Source organism: Podarcis erhardii (assembly GCF_964252035.2).
Source record: "Podarcis erhardii genome assembly, chromosome: 14".
Taxonomy (NCBI): Eukaryota; Metazoa; Chordata; class Lepidosauria; order Squamata; family Lacertidae; genus Podarcis; species Podarcis erhardii.
The window spans coordinates 45,573,475-45,589,257 of record NC_138503.1 but is presented as its reverse complement, the minus strand read 5'-3'; the positions used below and the strand labels follow the sequence as shown (position 1 = coordinate 45,589,257).

At 47.4% G+C, this 15,783-nt stretch overlaps 1 protein-coding gene across 1 annotated transcript in view; it reads right to left on the bottom strand.

Moving 5' to 3' along the window:
- The window catches only part of PARN (poly(A)-specific ribonuclease), a 46,191-nt gene that overhangs the window by 17,217 nt on the left and 13,191 nt on the right, over nucleotides 1-15,783 (bottom strand). The window contains exons 13-21 of the mRNA XM_081839754.1: nucleotides 15,268-15,345; nucleotides 14,286-14,329; nucleotides 13,308-13,350; nucleotides 12,129-12,204; nucleotides 11,429-11,539; nucleotides 11,258-11,327; nucleotides 10,094-10,149; nucleotides 9,219-9,305; nucleotides 7,678-7,752 (exon numbers count right to left, since the gene is read on the bottom strand). Coding sequence (XP_081695880.1) covers nucleotides 7,678-7,752; nucleotides 9,219-9,305; nucleotides 10,094-10,149; nucleotides 11,258-11,327; nucleotides 11,429-11,539; nucleotides 12,129-12,204; nucleotides 13,308-13,350; nucleotides 14,286-14,329; nucleotides 15,268-15,345 — 640 coding nt within the window. The remainder of the gene's footprint in view (nucleotides 1-7,677; nucleotides 7,753-9,218; nucleotides 9,306-10,093; nucleotides 10,150-11,257; nucleotides 11,328-11,428; nucleotides 11,540-12,128; nucleotides 12,205-13,307; nucleotides 13,351-14,285; nucleotides 14,330-15,267; nucleotides 15,346-15,783) is intronic.

The window sequence follows — 15,783 nt, the reverse complement described above, 5'->3', positions numbered from 1 at the left end:
TCCAGCACCAGAAGGCAAGGGGGGAAATGTAGACTCTGGAAAACTGCATCCCTGCATCTGAAATCTGATGGTGTTGTTGGGATGATGCGGAAGACTAATACTTTTAAAGATTATTCAGGTGGCGTTTAACACCACTTGAGGCTGTGTATTGGAAGCGGGTGGGAGGGAGGAGCACATGTCAAATATCACAGCGCAAAGGATTCGTGCGTAGCCTTCTAGGCAAGAACTGGAAGGGCACCCTGCCTGCCTGGGGTTTTATATTCTTGAAGGTTTCTCCAGCCCGTTGCAAAAGAATTCAGAGCACGACCTTTGTACGCTGTTAGCGATGGAAATAGAAGCTTGGTGCGTTTTGCGGTGGGGAGGAGCGGAGAGGGGAGATGAAATCCCTGCAGTGAAACAGATAGCTTGAGCCAGCTGGACAGAGAAATCTGCTCAAGGGCTCATTTCTTTCGCAGCCGAATCCTACGAAGGTTTAACTCAGCATTCGGTAAACTGGGCTACCGCGAAGGTGGTCAGGATGGGAGCCCGAACGGGGACCCTGCTGCGAAAGAAATCTGACGGCCTATGCTGAAAGAACCACATAAGGGGGTGGGGGGAAATAACACAGCTCCATTCCACATTTGCCTCTACAAGAAATCGTGCAGCGCAAAAAGGGGCAGGCTCCATAGCAGTGCGCCACCTGCACTACATGCGTAAAGGGGATGCGAGTGGCGCTGCAGTCTAAACCACTGAGCCTCTTGCTGATCAGAATGTTGGCGGTTCAAATTCCCACGACGGGGTGAGCTCCCGTTGCTCTGTCCCAGCTCCTGCCAACCTAGAAATTTGAAAGCACACCAGTGCAGGTAGATAAATAGGTACCACAGTGGCAGGAAGGTAAACAGCGTTTCCGTGTGCTCTGGTTTCTGTCACAGTGTTCCGTTGTGCCAGAAACGGTTTAGCCATGCTGGCCACATGACCCGGAAAGCTGTCTGCGGACAAGCGCAGGCTCCCTTGGCCTGAAAGCTAGTTGAGCGCCACAACCCCGTAGTCGCCTTTGACTGGACTTAACTGTCCAGGGGTCCTTTACTAGGGGTCCTGCTTAAAGCAGCGTCATACCACTTCAAACCACCATGATTTCCCACCAGAGAATCCTGGGCACTGTAGTTTTAAGGTGCTAAGAGTTGTCAGGAGAGCTACGGTTCCCAGAGTTCCCTGGGAAGAAGGGCTGATTTGTTAAAACCACCATGGAAAACGTAACTCTGGGAGATGAAGAGGACTCTCCTAAGAACTCTCAGCACCCTTAACAGCTCCCAGGATTGTTTGGGGAGGACTGTTCAAAGCGGTGTGACACTGCTTTAAAGGTGTCGCGCAGATGGGGCCTGGGTCTCTCAGGCTACGAGGCCAGGATCAAGGTACTTGTTCAGTCGTACTTTGGTTTTCGAACAGCTTAGTTCCCGAACGTTTTGGCTCCCGAACACTGCAAACCCGGAAGTGAGTGTTCCAATTTGTGAACCTTTTTGGAAGCTGCCTTCCAATTGCCTGCACAAGCTTCCTGCAGCCAATCAGAAGCCACGCTTTGGCTTACAAATGTTTTGGAAGTCGAACGGATGTCTGGAACGGATTCCGTTCGTTCCAAGGTATGACTGTATTAATTTCACGTGGAGGAGGCACACAAAGAAGGGCCTCTGAATATGAACACAGAGCCTGGGTTGGTTTATGTCCCGCCAATAAGAACATAAGAATTGTGGATCAGGCCAAGGACTCCTCTAGTCCAGCATCCTGTTCTCACAGTGGCAGACTAGACACCTGTGGAAAGCCCAAAAGATGGACAAGAGCGAACCAGCCCTCTGCTCACCCATGACTCCCAGTAGTGGACACTCAGAGGCACACTGGCTGTGACAGAACCTGGGCACCATGCGAGCAAGCCTTGAACCTTGCCAGCTTCCGTTCATTTCAATTGGGGCCTGTGCAGGAGAACTTCCTGGAGGGCATGCCCCGGGGAGGGGGATGAAATTAATTGGGCAGCGTTCAAATGGCAGTGATCAGCACCATTTAAGCCCATTAACAAGATGATACAGCCTTAATGCCCAGTTAAGGCGCCCTGATCCCCTTCCCTCTCCTGCCGCTCTGTAAGCTGACGGGGAGGATTAGCAGAAGCGGGCGAGCGAGCACTCCTTGCAAAAAATAAACCAAAACTCGATACGCTGCACCTGCTCCGGCCCCTGAGGCGCTCTCGGCAAGCATGCCGCCTTCCAGGATCTGCCTCCCTAGAGAGGAAGAGGCCTGCAATGAAGCCCATTTGGCAGGGTATTGTGTGTCATGACAGTAGCGCATGGAACCACTTAAAACACACACACACACACACACACACACACACACACACACACACATACACATTCAGGGCTTGCCAGTACAGTAGTGCAATGCAGCGCAGATCTGGGATGGTGGCCTGTCTTGTCAAGGCAAGCCTAAAAAATTGATTCCCGGTATTCCACGGAACAGCTTGTATTGCAATGGTTGTCCAACACGAAAGACCAGCTCTTTTCCACCCGTTACACTGCAATTAACAGAAAAGCAACAGCATTTGCCCTCCCATTTGGGGTGTGTGTGTGTGTGTGTGTGTGTGTGTGTGAGAGAGAGAGAGAGAGAGAGTGCGCGCACATGCATCTCTCTTGCATAGCGTTTAGAACTTTTCAAAAAACTATTCTGTCCACTGCAAAGCTCTGCTTATCGTCAAGTTTCTCACAGTGTTTTCCCAAGTGACGAAAATTCCCAGGCAGCTACAGTGGTGCCTCACAAGACGAAATTAATTCGTTCCGCGAGTCTCTACATCTGGTGGTTTTTTCGTCTTGCGAAGCACGGCTATTAGCGGCTTAGCGGCTTAGAAAAAGGAAAAAAAGGGGGAAAAAACTCGCAAGAACTCAAGCCCATAGAAGAAGCAAGCCCATAGGGAAATTCGTCTTGCGAAGCACCTCAAAAACGGAAAACTCTTTCGTCTAGCGAGTTTTTCGTCTTGCGAGGCATTCGTCTTGCGGGGCACCACTGTAATGGGTGGATGAGCCCCATCTGCCCCTCACTTCCCTCTACGGCACATGCAGAAACTGCTTCCTTGACCACTGGACCCACTATGGGTCTTGTCTGCTCAATCTGCTGGAGCCTGTCTTCGCTTGCAAGGGAAGTCCCTAACACACTGAGGGTTCGAGACCCATCGGCTCCCCTCACCTGGTTTAGCCAGCTAGTCGAAGGGATTTCCCTGAGTGTAGCTGCTGTCTCATGCTGGCAGCTTCTAGGAGCCACAGGTGAGAGCTGAGAGCAGGGTGGGGACCAAAGGTGGACAGACCTCCCCAGCAGGAGTATGATGTGTTCCCACCAGAGATACTAAAGGTAAAGGTAAAGGGACCCCTGACCATTAGGTCCAGTCGTGGCTTACTCTGGGGTTGCGGTGCTCATCTCGCTTTATTGGCCGAGGGAGCCGGTGTACAGCTTCCGGGTCATGTGGCCAGCATGACTAAGTCGCTTCTGGAGAATCAGAGCAGCGCACGGAAACACTGTTTACCTGCCCGTCAGAGCGGTACCTATTTATCTACTTGCACTTTGAGGTGCTTTCGAACTGCTAGGTTGGCAGGAGTTGGGCCTGAGCAACGGGAGCTCGCCCTGTCACGGGGATTCAAACCGCCAACCTTCTGATCGGCAAGCCCTAGGCTCTGTGGTTTAACCCACAGCGCCACCCGCGTCCCTGCCAGAGGTACTACCCATCCACTAACACCCCATACACAAAATTGGACTATTTACCCACTGAGTCTAGTATTGTTTACTGAATACTTTGCCAGAATTCCAAGCAGAGTCGAAGATCTTTCCTAACAACCTATCCTTCATTTTCTTTTTTAACGGGAAATACCGATTGAAGGAGACCATCCAGAGGCAAAGCACATGCTCTATGCCTCTGCTCCATGCCATCCCTTCCTTCGATTCTTGCTTTTAAGCACCGCTTCCTCATCTTTCTGTGCTGATGGGACTTGGCGTCCAAATCATCTGGGAGGGGACCAAGGTGGCGTCGAAGAGGAGATAGGGACGCTGCCCCACGAGGAGCGAAATTGGCAGGTCTCTAGGCATCTGGCTCCCCTGAACCAGCTCTTTACGAAACCAGCCACCCTCAGACTTTTGGCACGGCCCCCGGGGCACAAACCCCTGCCACCCGCTGAAGCAACAGGCGCCGGCTTTCAAACCAGGAAGATTTCGCTACCTGGGATGACGGCACAGCCTCTCGTGCCCCGACACGAATTATGAAGGAGCACTTCAAAGCGGGTTCCTGCCGCTCGGAGCCTCGCAGGGAAGTGTCGATTATGGAGCTATTTATTTCACCATGAAAGGGAGATGAAGATCAGCTGGCAAAGGAGTCGCTGCAACCCTCTTCTCATAACTCATGGGAATTACCTGGAAGAGCACTTTATATGGTGAATAATTATCTTGATAAGAATCTTTTAACAGATTCCCCCCACCCCCTTTACTGGAAGTAGACTAGAATGCACTGCTACAAAAAAAAAAAATAAAAAAAAATGATGAATGGAATCTACAGAGAGAGGTGGGAGACTTGACGCCATTCCATGTTCGTCGCTGCACTAGTCTGACTGGTCTGTGGCGATTATCTTGTAACAGGGTTCTGAATGAACGTGATAGTCTGCACTTGAGCACAAGGGGCCCATGGAAATGGGGGAAACTGGCTACACCCAGCTACCACCAGACTTCTAGCCTGCTAGTATATTGACCCGTTACAGCTGTACCTTGGAAGTCGAACAGAATCTGTTCCGGAAGCTCCTGCAGCCAATCGGAAGCTGCGCCGGACGTCCGGGTTCCGAAAGAACGTTCGCAAACCGGAGCACTCACTTCTGGGTTTGCAGCGTTCGGGAGCCAAAACGTACAAGTGCCAAAGTGTTAGGCTTCCAAGGTACGACTGTACAGTGGTACCTTGGTTTCCAAACTTAATCCGTTCCGGAAGTCTGTTCCAGAACTAAAGCGTTCTAAAACCAAGGCGTGCTTTCCCATGGCAAGTAGTGCAAAATGAATGAATCCGTTCCAGACATTTAAAATTAAAAACAACCCCTCAAACAGCAATTTAACATGGATTTTACTATCTAACGAGACCATTGATCCATAAAATGAAAGCAATGATCAATGTACTGTACTATAAAATAAACAAGGCAGTATTGTAGATGTTAAAAATTAAGAGCCAATTTTTTTTCTTACATGCACTGATGATAGTCATTGTTTGGATGGCGGGCTTTTATCCATTTCTGCAGTTACATAATCAATCAGTAGCTGAGCTGGGTTCCACACAGCACACAGTCACAAAAACAAGTCACAAAAATGAAATCACAAGTCACAGTCACAAAACAAAGTCACAAGCCACAGTCACAAGTCAGTCCCATAAAATGAAGAACAAGTCACAGTAAAAAAACACAAAAAAGCCACACAAACGAAAATGCAAAAAATAGCAAAAACAAGAGCTCCAAATATAACCTCTGTGTTGCGTGGGTGCTCGGGACTCAACAGCCGACAGACTCAACAGGAAGCCTCTCATTAGCAGCAGGGGACTCAATTTACAAACGGAACACACTCAACAGGAAGCGGAACATGTTCCACTTCCAAGGCAAAGTTCACAAACCGGAACACCTGCTTCTGGGTTTGCAGCGTTCTATTTCTAAGTTGTTCCTAAACTAAGCTGTTCTAAAACCAAGGTACCACTGTATAGCATTTACACCTTCAAATATTTCAGACAGCAGATTTACTAGAATTCCTTCTAAACTTAGATGCTGTCAGTTCAACCACTCAGAGATTGAAGTGTTCATTCACGTGATCTTTTCACTGTAGTTTTCATCAGGGGTTACAAGAATGCATACTATAACCTTCTATGAGATAATTTCCTGGTCAAGCTTCAGAGGCCCTTCTGAGTGGCCTCACTGAGGAGACCAAATATTTTTTTACTGAGCAGGTGGGGGAATACCTGAATCAGCCGCTGTGTCCCTGAGTCCTGCTACGATTGCTAGACCTTAGCTCAGGCTTCCTCAACCTCGGCCCTCCAGATGTTTTGAGACTACAATTCCCATCATCCCTGACCACTGGTCCTGCTAGCTAGGGATCATGGGAGTTGTAGGCCAAAAACATCTGGAGGGCCGAGGTTGAGGAAGCCTGCCTTAGCTTGTTGCTTTTAAAGAATAATTAGCTGGACTTTGGGTTGCGATTCTGCATTTTATATTTTGTATTCCGCCCCCATTGGTCAATCGGCCACAATACACACCTGGCTGGCTGCTTCTCAGCTAAAAAGCTCGCCCTCATCAAAATTGAAGGGGGTTTAATAGCCAATCCCAGGGAACTCTGGGAATTGTAGCGCTGCAAGAAGGATAAGGGTCTCCTAACAACCCTCCGAACTATGCCCTCCGAACTGTCAAAAAGGAAATGTGGCCCCATCCAGAACAGGGAGACCATCAAGTCTAGGTTGAGCGGCCCTCCTACCTTCAACTTCTCTGTGTTATAAATAACTACGTATGTATTTGGACAACAACAACAACACCTAAATACCCATATACTAGACAAGCATATATGAAATTATAGTGGTTTGCGTATATTATATCTTTCTTTTCTTTTTCTTTCTATGCACTTTTTAATCTTTATTTCATTTTGTTCCAACTGAAATGCTTTAATAGTAATACAGGAATAATAATAAAACTCTGCTGTGTTGTCTGGATTGAACTTCCCTTCGTCCATCTCTAGCCTGTCCTCCACTGCCCCCTAGGCACCTGTACAGAAGAGAGCTGGGTATCAACAGCACAGAGGGAGCTGCCTTACACTGAGTCCCACCAGCTCATCCGGCTCAGCTCAGTATTGTCGACTCCTGACTCTCAGTGGTTCTCCAGGGGTTCAGGCAGGGGCTTTCCCCTGCAGGGGTTGAACCTGGGTCCTTCTGAAGCATGCAAGGAAGATGCTCTGTCACTCAGCTGTGGGCCTTTGTGGACAACACCTCAAGCCTCAGGATTCCAGAAGCAGTTCCACGCATGCTTATCGTTTGCCTTTCCCCCCTGCCCATCCTTTAGAGGAGCTCAGGGCAGGACGCATGGGCAGTGGGGAAAGGCAAACGATAAGCTGTACGCTGGCTCCCTCGGCCAGTAAAGCGAGATGAGCGCGCAACCCCAGAGTCGGTCACGACTGGACCTAATGGTTAGGGGTCCCTTTATCTTTAAGTAAGTAAGTAAGTAAGTAAGTAAATAAATAAATAAATATTAGCAGCAAGTGAGCAGGGAGCCCTTCCTTTGGTTATGTGTCCATTTTACCACAAGTCCACAATAGGCAACTATACAACAGGCATGGAGAAACTGCAGCCTTCCAGGTGTTGTGACTCCCAACTCATGGGGCTGCAATGGCGAAGGCTGATGTTGTCCAACCACATCTGGGGGCTCACAGTTCCCCTCTCCTCGCTATACAAGTCTCTGAGATCAATCCCTCAGAAGAACTAGCAGGAAACAAGAAAACCAACCGAGGTCACAAAGAACTCAATAGCAGGCGGCAATCGGCGAGTAAAAACTGGTCTAAAAGGGGCTATAGATACAAGAACCCCTCTCACGTAACCTCCTATCGGTTATGATTCTGCAGAAGTAACGGCGGCCTCTGTGTGTTGGCTCGATAGAGTGGCTCTGTGTAACTTACCAATCTGTACTTGTTCAGGCTGGCTAAGCGACACAAAGGCTGATGTATCATCGATCCAGGAAACCTGAATGTTGCCTGCAAAGAAAAGAAAAGTGTTTGTGAGATGGAAGGGCACAGACCAGGGTTGCCAGCTGCTGTTGGGACTACAACTCCCATCATCCCTAGCTAGCAGGGCCAGGGGTCAGGAATGATGGGAGTTGTAGTCCAACAACAGGGGGGGGGTTTAAAGTCTGAGAAACACTGGTATAGCCCATCTTACATTCAGCCATAATCAAGACTGTCAAGAGCGCTATGAAGCAGTGCACTATGGGAAAAGGCAGGCTGGGACAGGAGGGCCTGAGGTCTGATGGTAATGGGAGAAAGCCTTCGCTTCCGAAATCAGAGCAGGTGTGTCTTGACAGCTGGCAGATGGGAGGAGCAATCATGGGGCAAACGTGGTCAAGAAAAGCTGGCTCCTTTTCCACAGAAACAGGTGGCCTGGCCCCTTCTCTGCTGCTAGGTGTGTGCAAATCCCTCCCCAAAATGTCCCATCCGTCAAGATTGTACTCAGTGTCTTTAGCCTACCCAGCACAAAGGATGGAGCCACCGCTGATAGCCGAGGGTATAATCCTGCCTTTATCAGGGCTGGCTAACCTGTGGCTCCCTCCAAGGGTCCTTGGACTCTAACTCCCATCAGCCCCAGACAGCACAGACAAAAGTCAGGGATGATGGGAGTTGGGAGTCTTTAAATACCCACGCGCTCTGATATTTTATATACTTCCAAAAACACACAAATCACTTAGTGCTCCACCTGGTAGACCTATTGTCTCAGGCAATGACTGTCTCTTGGAACCTTTATGTCAATACATGGAGCACTTTCTGCATCCACTTGCTATCGACACTCCTTCCTACATTTTGGATACAAAAAAAATTCATTGGACATATTGAAAATATTGCAGTACCACGGGTGACTATGGACTAACATGAACTTATCTCTACTCATAAACTCTTATCTCTAATTCTGTAACTAATTATTGTGTTATACATATCATGAGTTTGAGTTTGTAATCTCTGTCTGAGTTTGTAATCCTTGTCAGAATACATACTTTTGAATGGATTAGTTTTTGTTACAATTGACTATTGATTTGCGAGTAGGGACCACTCCCACTACTGAAACTCATATTGGCCTGAGTTCTTGGTGTGCTTTTTCCTTGGGAGTCTAGCATCATACAGAGGGCCTTCAGCTATATGCCTGTTCTTTGCCTGTTGCCCTCTCTCCCATGTCTAGTCTGGCAGCCAACAAACCTTTTACTGAATACTTGGTTCTATCAGGGCCAAGCGCAGTACAGAACACTGGAAGGACACCATCCCAGGGTTTCCCGTAGACCAGGGTTTCCTGAACTTGGGTCTCCTCACTGTTTTGGAACTACAATTTCCATCATCCCTGGCCCTGCTAGCTAGGGATGATGGGAGTTGTAGTCCCAACAACAGCTAGAGACCGATGTTTGGGAAACCCTGACCCCCAATGGAGTCGCATCCCTACCTTCTCATTTGTTACTTACCAAAAGCACTGAAAAGCTGGTAAAGGTCGCTCGTCTTCCACTCTTTGGGAAACGTAACGTAAAGAACGTGGTCGCGTTTTGGCTGCACTGAAAGTGAAGGGGGGAAAAAGAAGTTTTCAGCTTGCGATTTATTCATTTTTTTAATACAACCTACTGATACTGGGACGCGGGTGGCGCTGTGGGTTAAACCACAGAGCCTAGGACTTGCCAATCAGAAGGTCGGCTGTTCGAATCCCTGCAACAGGGTGAGCTCCCGTTCCTCAGTCCCTGCTCCTGCCAACCTAGCAGTTCAAAAGCACATCAACGTGCAAGTAGATAAATAGGTACCTCTCGGCGGGAAGGTAAACGGCGTTTCCGTGCGCTGCTCTGGTTCGCCAGAAGCGGCTTAGTCATGCTGGCCACATGACCGGGAAGCTGTACGCCGGCTCCCTCGGCCAGTAAAGCGAGATGAGCACCGCAACCCCAGAGTTGGCCTTGAATGGACCTAACGGTCAGGGGTCCCTTTACTGATTCTCCAGCACAAAACGGAGTTCTCAATTTTTGTCACAGGGTTACAGAAAAGACACCAAATTCAGAAAGTGACAAATTGTGCTTGCAAAGGGAGAATTGGGAGTGGGCTTGGACTACTCTCACAATCTCTCCCCTGCAGCAGCCAGAGCTTGGACCTTCTCACACTGGACATCATCTATGGCATTTGGGGTGGAAAGGGGGCATGGCTTGTTGAAAATGGCCTGGCAGGCTTAACTATAGGCCTGCAGACTAGAGGTCCCCACCCCTGAAATAATTTCTGCCTCAGCCTACTACTGGGCAAGAGGAAGTTTTGCACTGGTTCGATTCTATGAAGAGGGAACGTGAAAGATGAAAAGAACACTTACGGTCTGGTCCTTCCAAGTTGAGATATGGGATGTCCATCACCCGCATCAGAAACAGTCTGAAGTGAAATAAAGAAAGAGAGATAGATAGATAGATAGATAGATAGATAGAGACAGACAGGCAGAGAGAGAAAGAGAGAGAGAGAGAGAGTATGTGTCACTTGCATGATCCAGTTTCCAAGCTCAATTCAAAGTCCTGGTTTTGACCTATAAAGCCATATGCTGCTCAGGACTCCAATACTTCAAGGACCGCCTCTCCCCATATGAACTGACCTGGACCCTGAGATAATCATCTGAGGCCCTTCTCTTTGTGCCTCCTCCAAGGGAGGTCTGGAGGTTTGCAAAACAAGAACAGGGAAGTCCTAAAAGAACAGCATTGGCTCCCAGCATGTTTCAAAGTGCAATTTAAAGTGTTGGTGCTGACCTTTAAAATGGCCTCGGCCCAGTATACCTGAAGGAGTGTCTCCACCTCCATCATTCAGCCCAGACACTGAGGTCCAGCTCTGAGGGCCTTCTGGCAGTTCCCTCATTGCAAGAGGTGAGGTTACAGGAACCAGGAAGAGGGCCTACTCGGTGGTGGTGCCCTCCCATCAGATGCCAAGGAAATAAACAACTACCTGACTTTTAGAAGACATCTGAATGCAGCCCTGTTTAGGGAAGTTTATAATGTGTGATGCTGTTTTGTGCTTTTACTATTTGGGGGCAGAGCCACTCAGAGTTGCTGGGGCAACCCATCAGATGAGTGGCATATAAATGATAAATTGTTATTAGTTTTGGTTCCACCCCCCTATAATTTTTATTAAATTTTCTGTTTCACATTTTAGAATATTCATTGAAACAACCTTAAAATGTCAATGACTTCCCTTCTTCTCTTTCCATGGTTCATTGTGCAAAACATAAATCCCTGCATCTTTTATATAAACTAAACCATTCAGTATTCCATTATTGCATCCATCAAAACTTATTTGCCCTGTTGTATTTACCTTAATGCTGCCCACGTTTCCAAATAAACACAATTTTCCTCCCTATATTCAACAAACATTTCCCAATCTTCTGTTTCTTATTGTTTTAACCAGAGGAGTCTTAAAGAACAACAGGTTAAAGTTCAACTCAAAAGCTGGGGTTCTCCTTTGCGTGGTTTTTAAAAAATTAAAAGTGGTTACTCACTTGTTGAAAAAAGGTTCGATGAGCTTTGATTTGGCAGACACGTGACTTTTTGGGGGGCTGAGAAAGGAACCTAGCAAAGAGAAGATGCCCCCACCACAGAAGAATCAGACACAGCTGGCAAAAGGCAGGGATGAACAGACTGCGCAAGATGGAGCAAACGACAAAAAGTACCTAGGAAGTTGGCCATTGAGATGAAGCACAAGCCTGTGATGTAAGCGTCATAACCTGCTTCGTGAAGCTGCTCTGAAGCTGTGTCATAACTCGGGAATCCCTCTGCGCTTTCTGGGAAAGGAAAAATGGTTTGCATTTACTTTATTTAAACAATTTATGAAGGACTTGACTACGGTCGTCTCTTAAGTGGTAGACAAGAAACGCAATACAGAAAGGGCAAGTATCGAAACACCGGAAGACCTGAGTGATCAGGCCAGGATAGATTAGGCAGCCCTTGAGTTATTCTGGACGCAAGTTGTTAAGGGGCTTGTAAATTAACACAACAACCTTGAACCTGGCTCTCACTGCAGGTTATCCTAGCGGGAGGAGGGGTATTTTAGCCACACTGGGATGTGGAGCCCTGTTCGAAAGAGCAACAAATCTCCATTCAAAAAGCCTCATCATTTTGCTGGTTCCGGAACAGTAGACACATAAATGTAGACCCAACAGAGCTACAAAAATCATTGCACCCGGTGCAACTGGAGACAAGCTTGCAGTGACTTTTGCCCACATATACTGGACCAGTAAGATCTCCAGTTCTGTACAGCTTAGGTTTCTCCCCGAGAATTTTCCAGCATAGAAGGGAATCCTTAGATTTTAATCAACCTCTTTCCACCTGTGGTCCAGAACTGGCTGTGCAAAACGCCCTCTGTCGCCTTACCGACTTTTGGAGGGCTGAAGGGAGTCTCCTTCACACGCTTCTCCAGCTCTGCAAGGGATGTGTTGTTAATGATTTCCTGAAAAACAAAGATCAGTGTGAGCCACGGGTTGTTGATTCCCTCCATCCAAGTGAGGTCAGAGCAAGCATTCAACATTGCAGCCTTCTCCCAACCTAGTGGCCCCTCCCCCGATGTTTCAGGTGGCCATGCTGGCTGGGGCTGATGGAAAATGTAGTCCAAAACACCTGGACGGCAGCATTAATTCCCTGGAACCAGGCAAAAGATAGCTGCAACCTCCCAAATTGAAAAAGGTGTGAGATTTCCACACAGCAACCCTATTTTTGAGGGGGTGCCTAAACCACAAGACAACCAAAATATGAAAACAGTACTGCATTGTACTCCAAGAACATATACAGTGGTACCTCGGAAGTCGAATGGAATCCGTTCCAGAAGTCTGTTCGACTTCCAAAATGTTCGAAAACCAAAGCACGGCTTCTGATTGGCTGCAGGAAGCTCCTGCAGCCAATCGGAAGCTGCGGAAGCCCCGTCGGATGTTCGGGTTCAAAAAATAGTTTTCAAACCAGAACTTCCGGGTTTGTGGTGTTTGGAAGCCAAAATGTTCAAGAACTAAGTTGTTCAAAAATCAAGGTACGACTGGATACCCCAAAAATTAATAATGATGCAATTAAGCAAAAAAGTGCAATATATATTAGAAGATGGAAGAGTGGCTGAAATTCCATTATAACTTATGAGTCTTTTTTCAATCCTTGGGAAGTGGGATAATGTATCCAAGTCATTCACGTGCATTACCTGTGAACAGAAGCTATTTTGCCTGCATAGCTACAATTTTGTTGGGGATTGTTAGCTGTAAGCGCAGCCTAGCAGATACTGCCCCCCTTGCAAGTTGATGGGGTGCTTTTCGCTATGCAGGGATCCGTACTGAAGAAATGAGCTCGCTATAGCATGAAAAGGAAACTTTCCCTAGCTGATGCTGAGCAGGAAACATCCTAGCGGTGATTTTGCTGTGAAAGCAGTACTGTATGTTGCTTTAACAGTTTGCTTCATCAGAGTAATACAGAACTGGGAGCCCAAATTATCCAGGAGGAAGCAGCTTGGGGAAGGCTGAACTAAAGCTATATTTAATTTTACAAGCGCCATTAGTTATTGCAGGTGCTGGTTACCTTGAACGGCTGAGTGCTGGCCATCAACTTAGTGTCCAGTAACCTAGAAATGAAATGAAACAGCAAGGATAAGGCTTCACCATAATTACCAACAATTTTTTAAAAAGGCAAAGGACCCATGGAGAGTTAAGTCCAGTCAAAGGTGACTATGGGGCTTCAGCGCTCATCTCGCTTTCAGGCCGAGGGAGCCGGCGTTTGTCCACTGACAGCTTTCTGGGTCATGTGGCCACCATGACTAAACTGCTTCTGGCGCAACGGGGCACTGTGACGGAAACCAGAGCACACAGAAATGCTGTTTAGCTTCCTGCCGCAGCGGTACCTATTTATCTACTTGCACTGGTGTGCTTTAGAACTGCTAGGTTGGCAGGAGCTAGGACAGAACAATGGGAGCTCACTCCATCGCACAGATTCAAACCACTGACCTTCTGGTCAGCAAACCCAAGAGGCTCAGTAGTTTAGACCACAGCGCCACCTGCGTCCCTTACAAACAATTGCCAGAACTTTGGATCTGTGATTGTGTCACACAGGCATGAGTTTTTGGTTCTGGGAGGTGGTCAGAACCCATAGCATATATTTATTGCAAAGTTCCAAGTCTTCAGGGATGCAAATTGGGGCTTGGAAATCAGGGGTAACAGCTGGGAAGCCAGAGGTTAGGTAGAGTGGGACTCCCACTGAACGTGGGATTGAGCTTCCATACCCAGGAGAGCTCTTCAGTTCCCCAACTTGGCTCCCGAGCAGCAAAAGCAGAATGAGCCATGCATCATCACGACTCAATTCCACACCCCTGTCCTGATCACAAAATTCAGTTCATCTTGATGTACGCATGGATGTGAACGCCCCAAGAGTGTAAGCTGACCCTCCTGAAACCAGGAAGCTAAAGCCTCATTTTCTTGGGAAGAAAATATTTCCCTGGGCCAAATTTTTGCTTGCAATTCCCTCTAGGAATGAACTTATGAATTCAGGGCAAAATAAGCCTACCTTGGAAAGACACACGTTGCCAGTTCTTTAAACTCGTTGAGATCCTAAAATTTAAACAGAGCAAGATGATCACCACACAAGGAATAAAGGGATGTACAAATGCGTCAATGCTTATTTATGGTGACTTCCACGCAACAGGCTTATCCATATTATTACCCATATTATGTAATGTCTATGTACAAACCTGTGTACAACAACACTTGGGTACAGTTCTGCTCACTGTATTTCAAAAAAAGATATAGCGGAGGTGGAAAAAAAGTCAGAAAAAGACAACAAAACTTATAAGGGAGGTGGAGCAACTCACATGTGAGGAAAATTTACAAGATTTGGGGCCTTTTAGTTTTCAAGAAGGGAGAAAAGAGTGACTAATGGGGAGGGGAGTTATAACATGGTGTGCCAAAAGTGAGGAGAGAAGTTTTTCTACTTTCTTCATGAAGCTAAAACTCTGATTCAAAAATAACTTTTTCATACAACATGACGTTAACTTGTGGAACCTTTTGCCACAAGATGTAGCGATGGCTCCTAGCTCAGATGGCTTTAACAGAGCACTAGACAAGTTCCTGGGGAGGATAGATCTATCAACGACAATTAGCTGTGATAGCAAAACGGGAAACTAAATTCAGAAGCGGTCCACTTTTGAAGATCAGCTAAACTGGGAGCAAAAGTTAGGGAGGCTGTAGTGTTAATTCACTGCTGATGGGCTTTCTGGCTGCCCAGGGTGGAAGGCAGGATGCTAGACTAAACAGAGAAGGGAAAGCCAGCGTGGTCTCCTCCAGGTGTTCTCGGACTACAACTCCCATAATCTCTGGCTATTGGCCATGCATGACTAGGGCTGATGGGAGTTGTAGTCCAAGAACATCTTGAGGGGGCCACATCGGCTACCCCTGAAAGAAGACTTTTGGCTTCTCTTGCAAGGACAGCAGCACAAGTTCAAGTGAAGAACAGCCTTTGAAATGTTGGCCACACTGCAAGGACCACTCACCTCAGGTAGCGGGCAGTAAAACTGGTGGATCGTGTGCATGACGTCCAGCAACATGTTGTGTCCAACCACAAGCTTGCCCTGTGAAGAACCATTCACAAGCCCAAAGGCATGAGTTAAGGGACCACCCACATGGTCACACAGACACTCAGAGAAAGATCCCACTACAGTGGTACCTCGGGTTACAGACGCTTCAGGTTACAGACTCTGCTAACCCAGAAATAGTACCTCGGGTTAAGAACTTTGCTTCAGGATGAGAACAGAAATTACGCAGCGGCGGCGTGGCGGCAGCGGGAGGCCCCATTAGCTAAAGTGGGGCTTCAGGTTAAGAACAGTTTCAGCTTAAGAACGGACCTCCAGAACGAATTAAGTTCTTAACCCGAGGTACCACTGTACTGTACTACAGCAGGACTTTTAAGAAACAACAGAGACTTTATTTTACTTGTTAAAAACGTTTCTATCCATTCCTTTTTATCAACGATTCCAAGGTGGTTTGCTAAAATAAAAACATTAAATGCA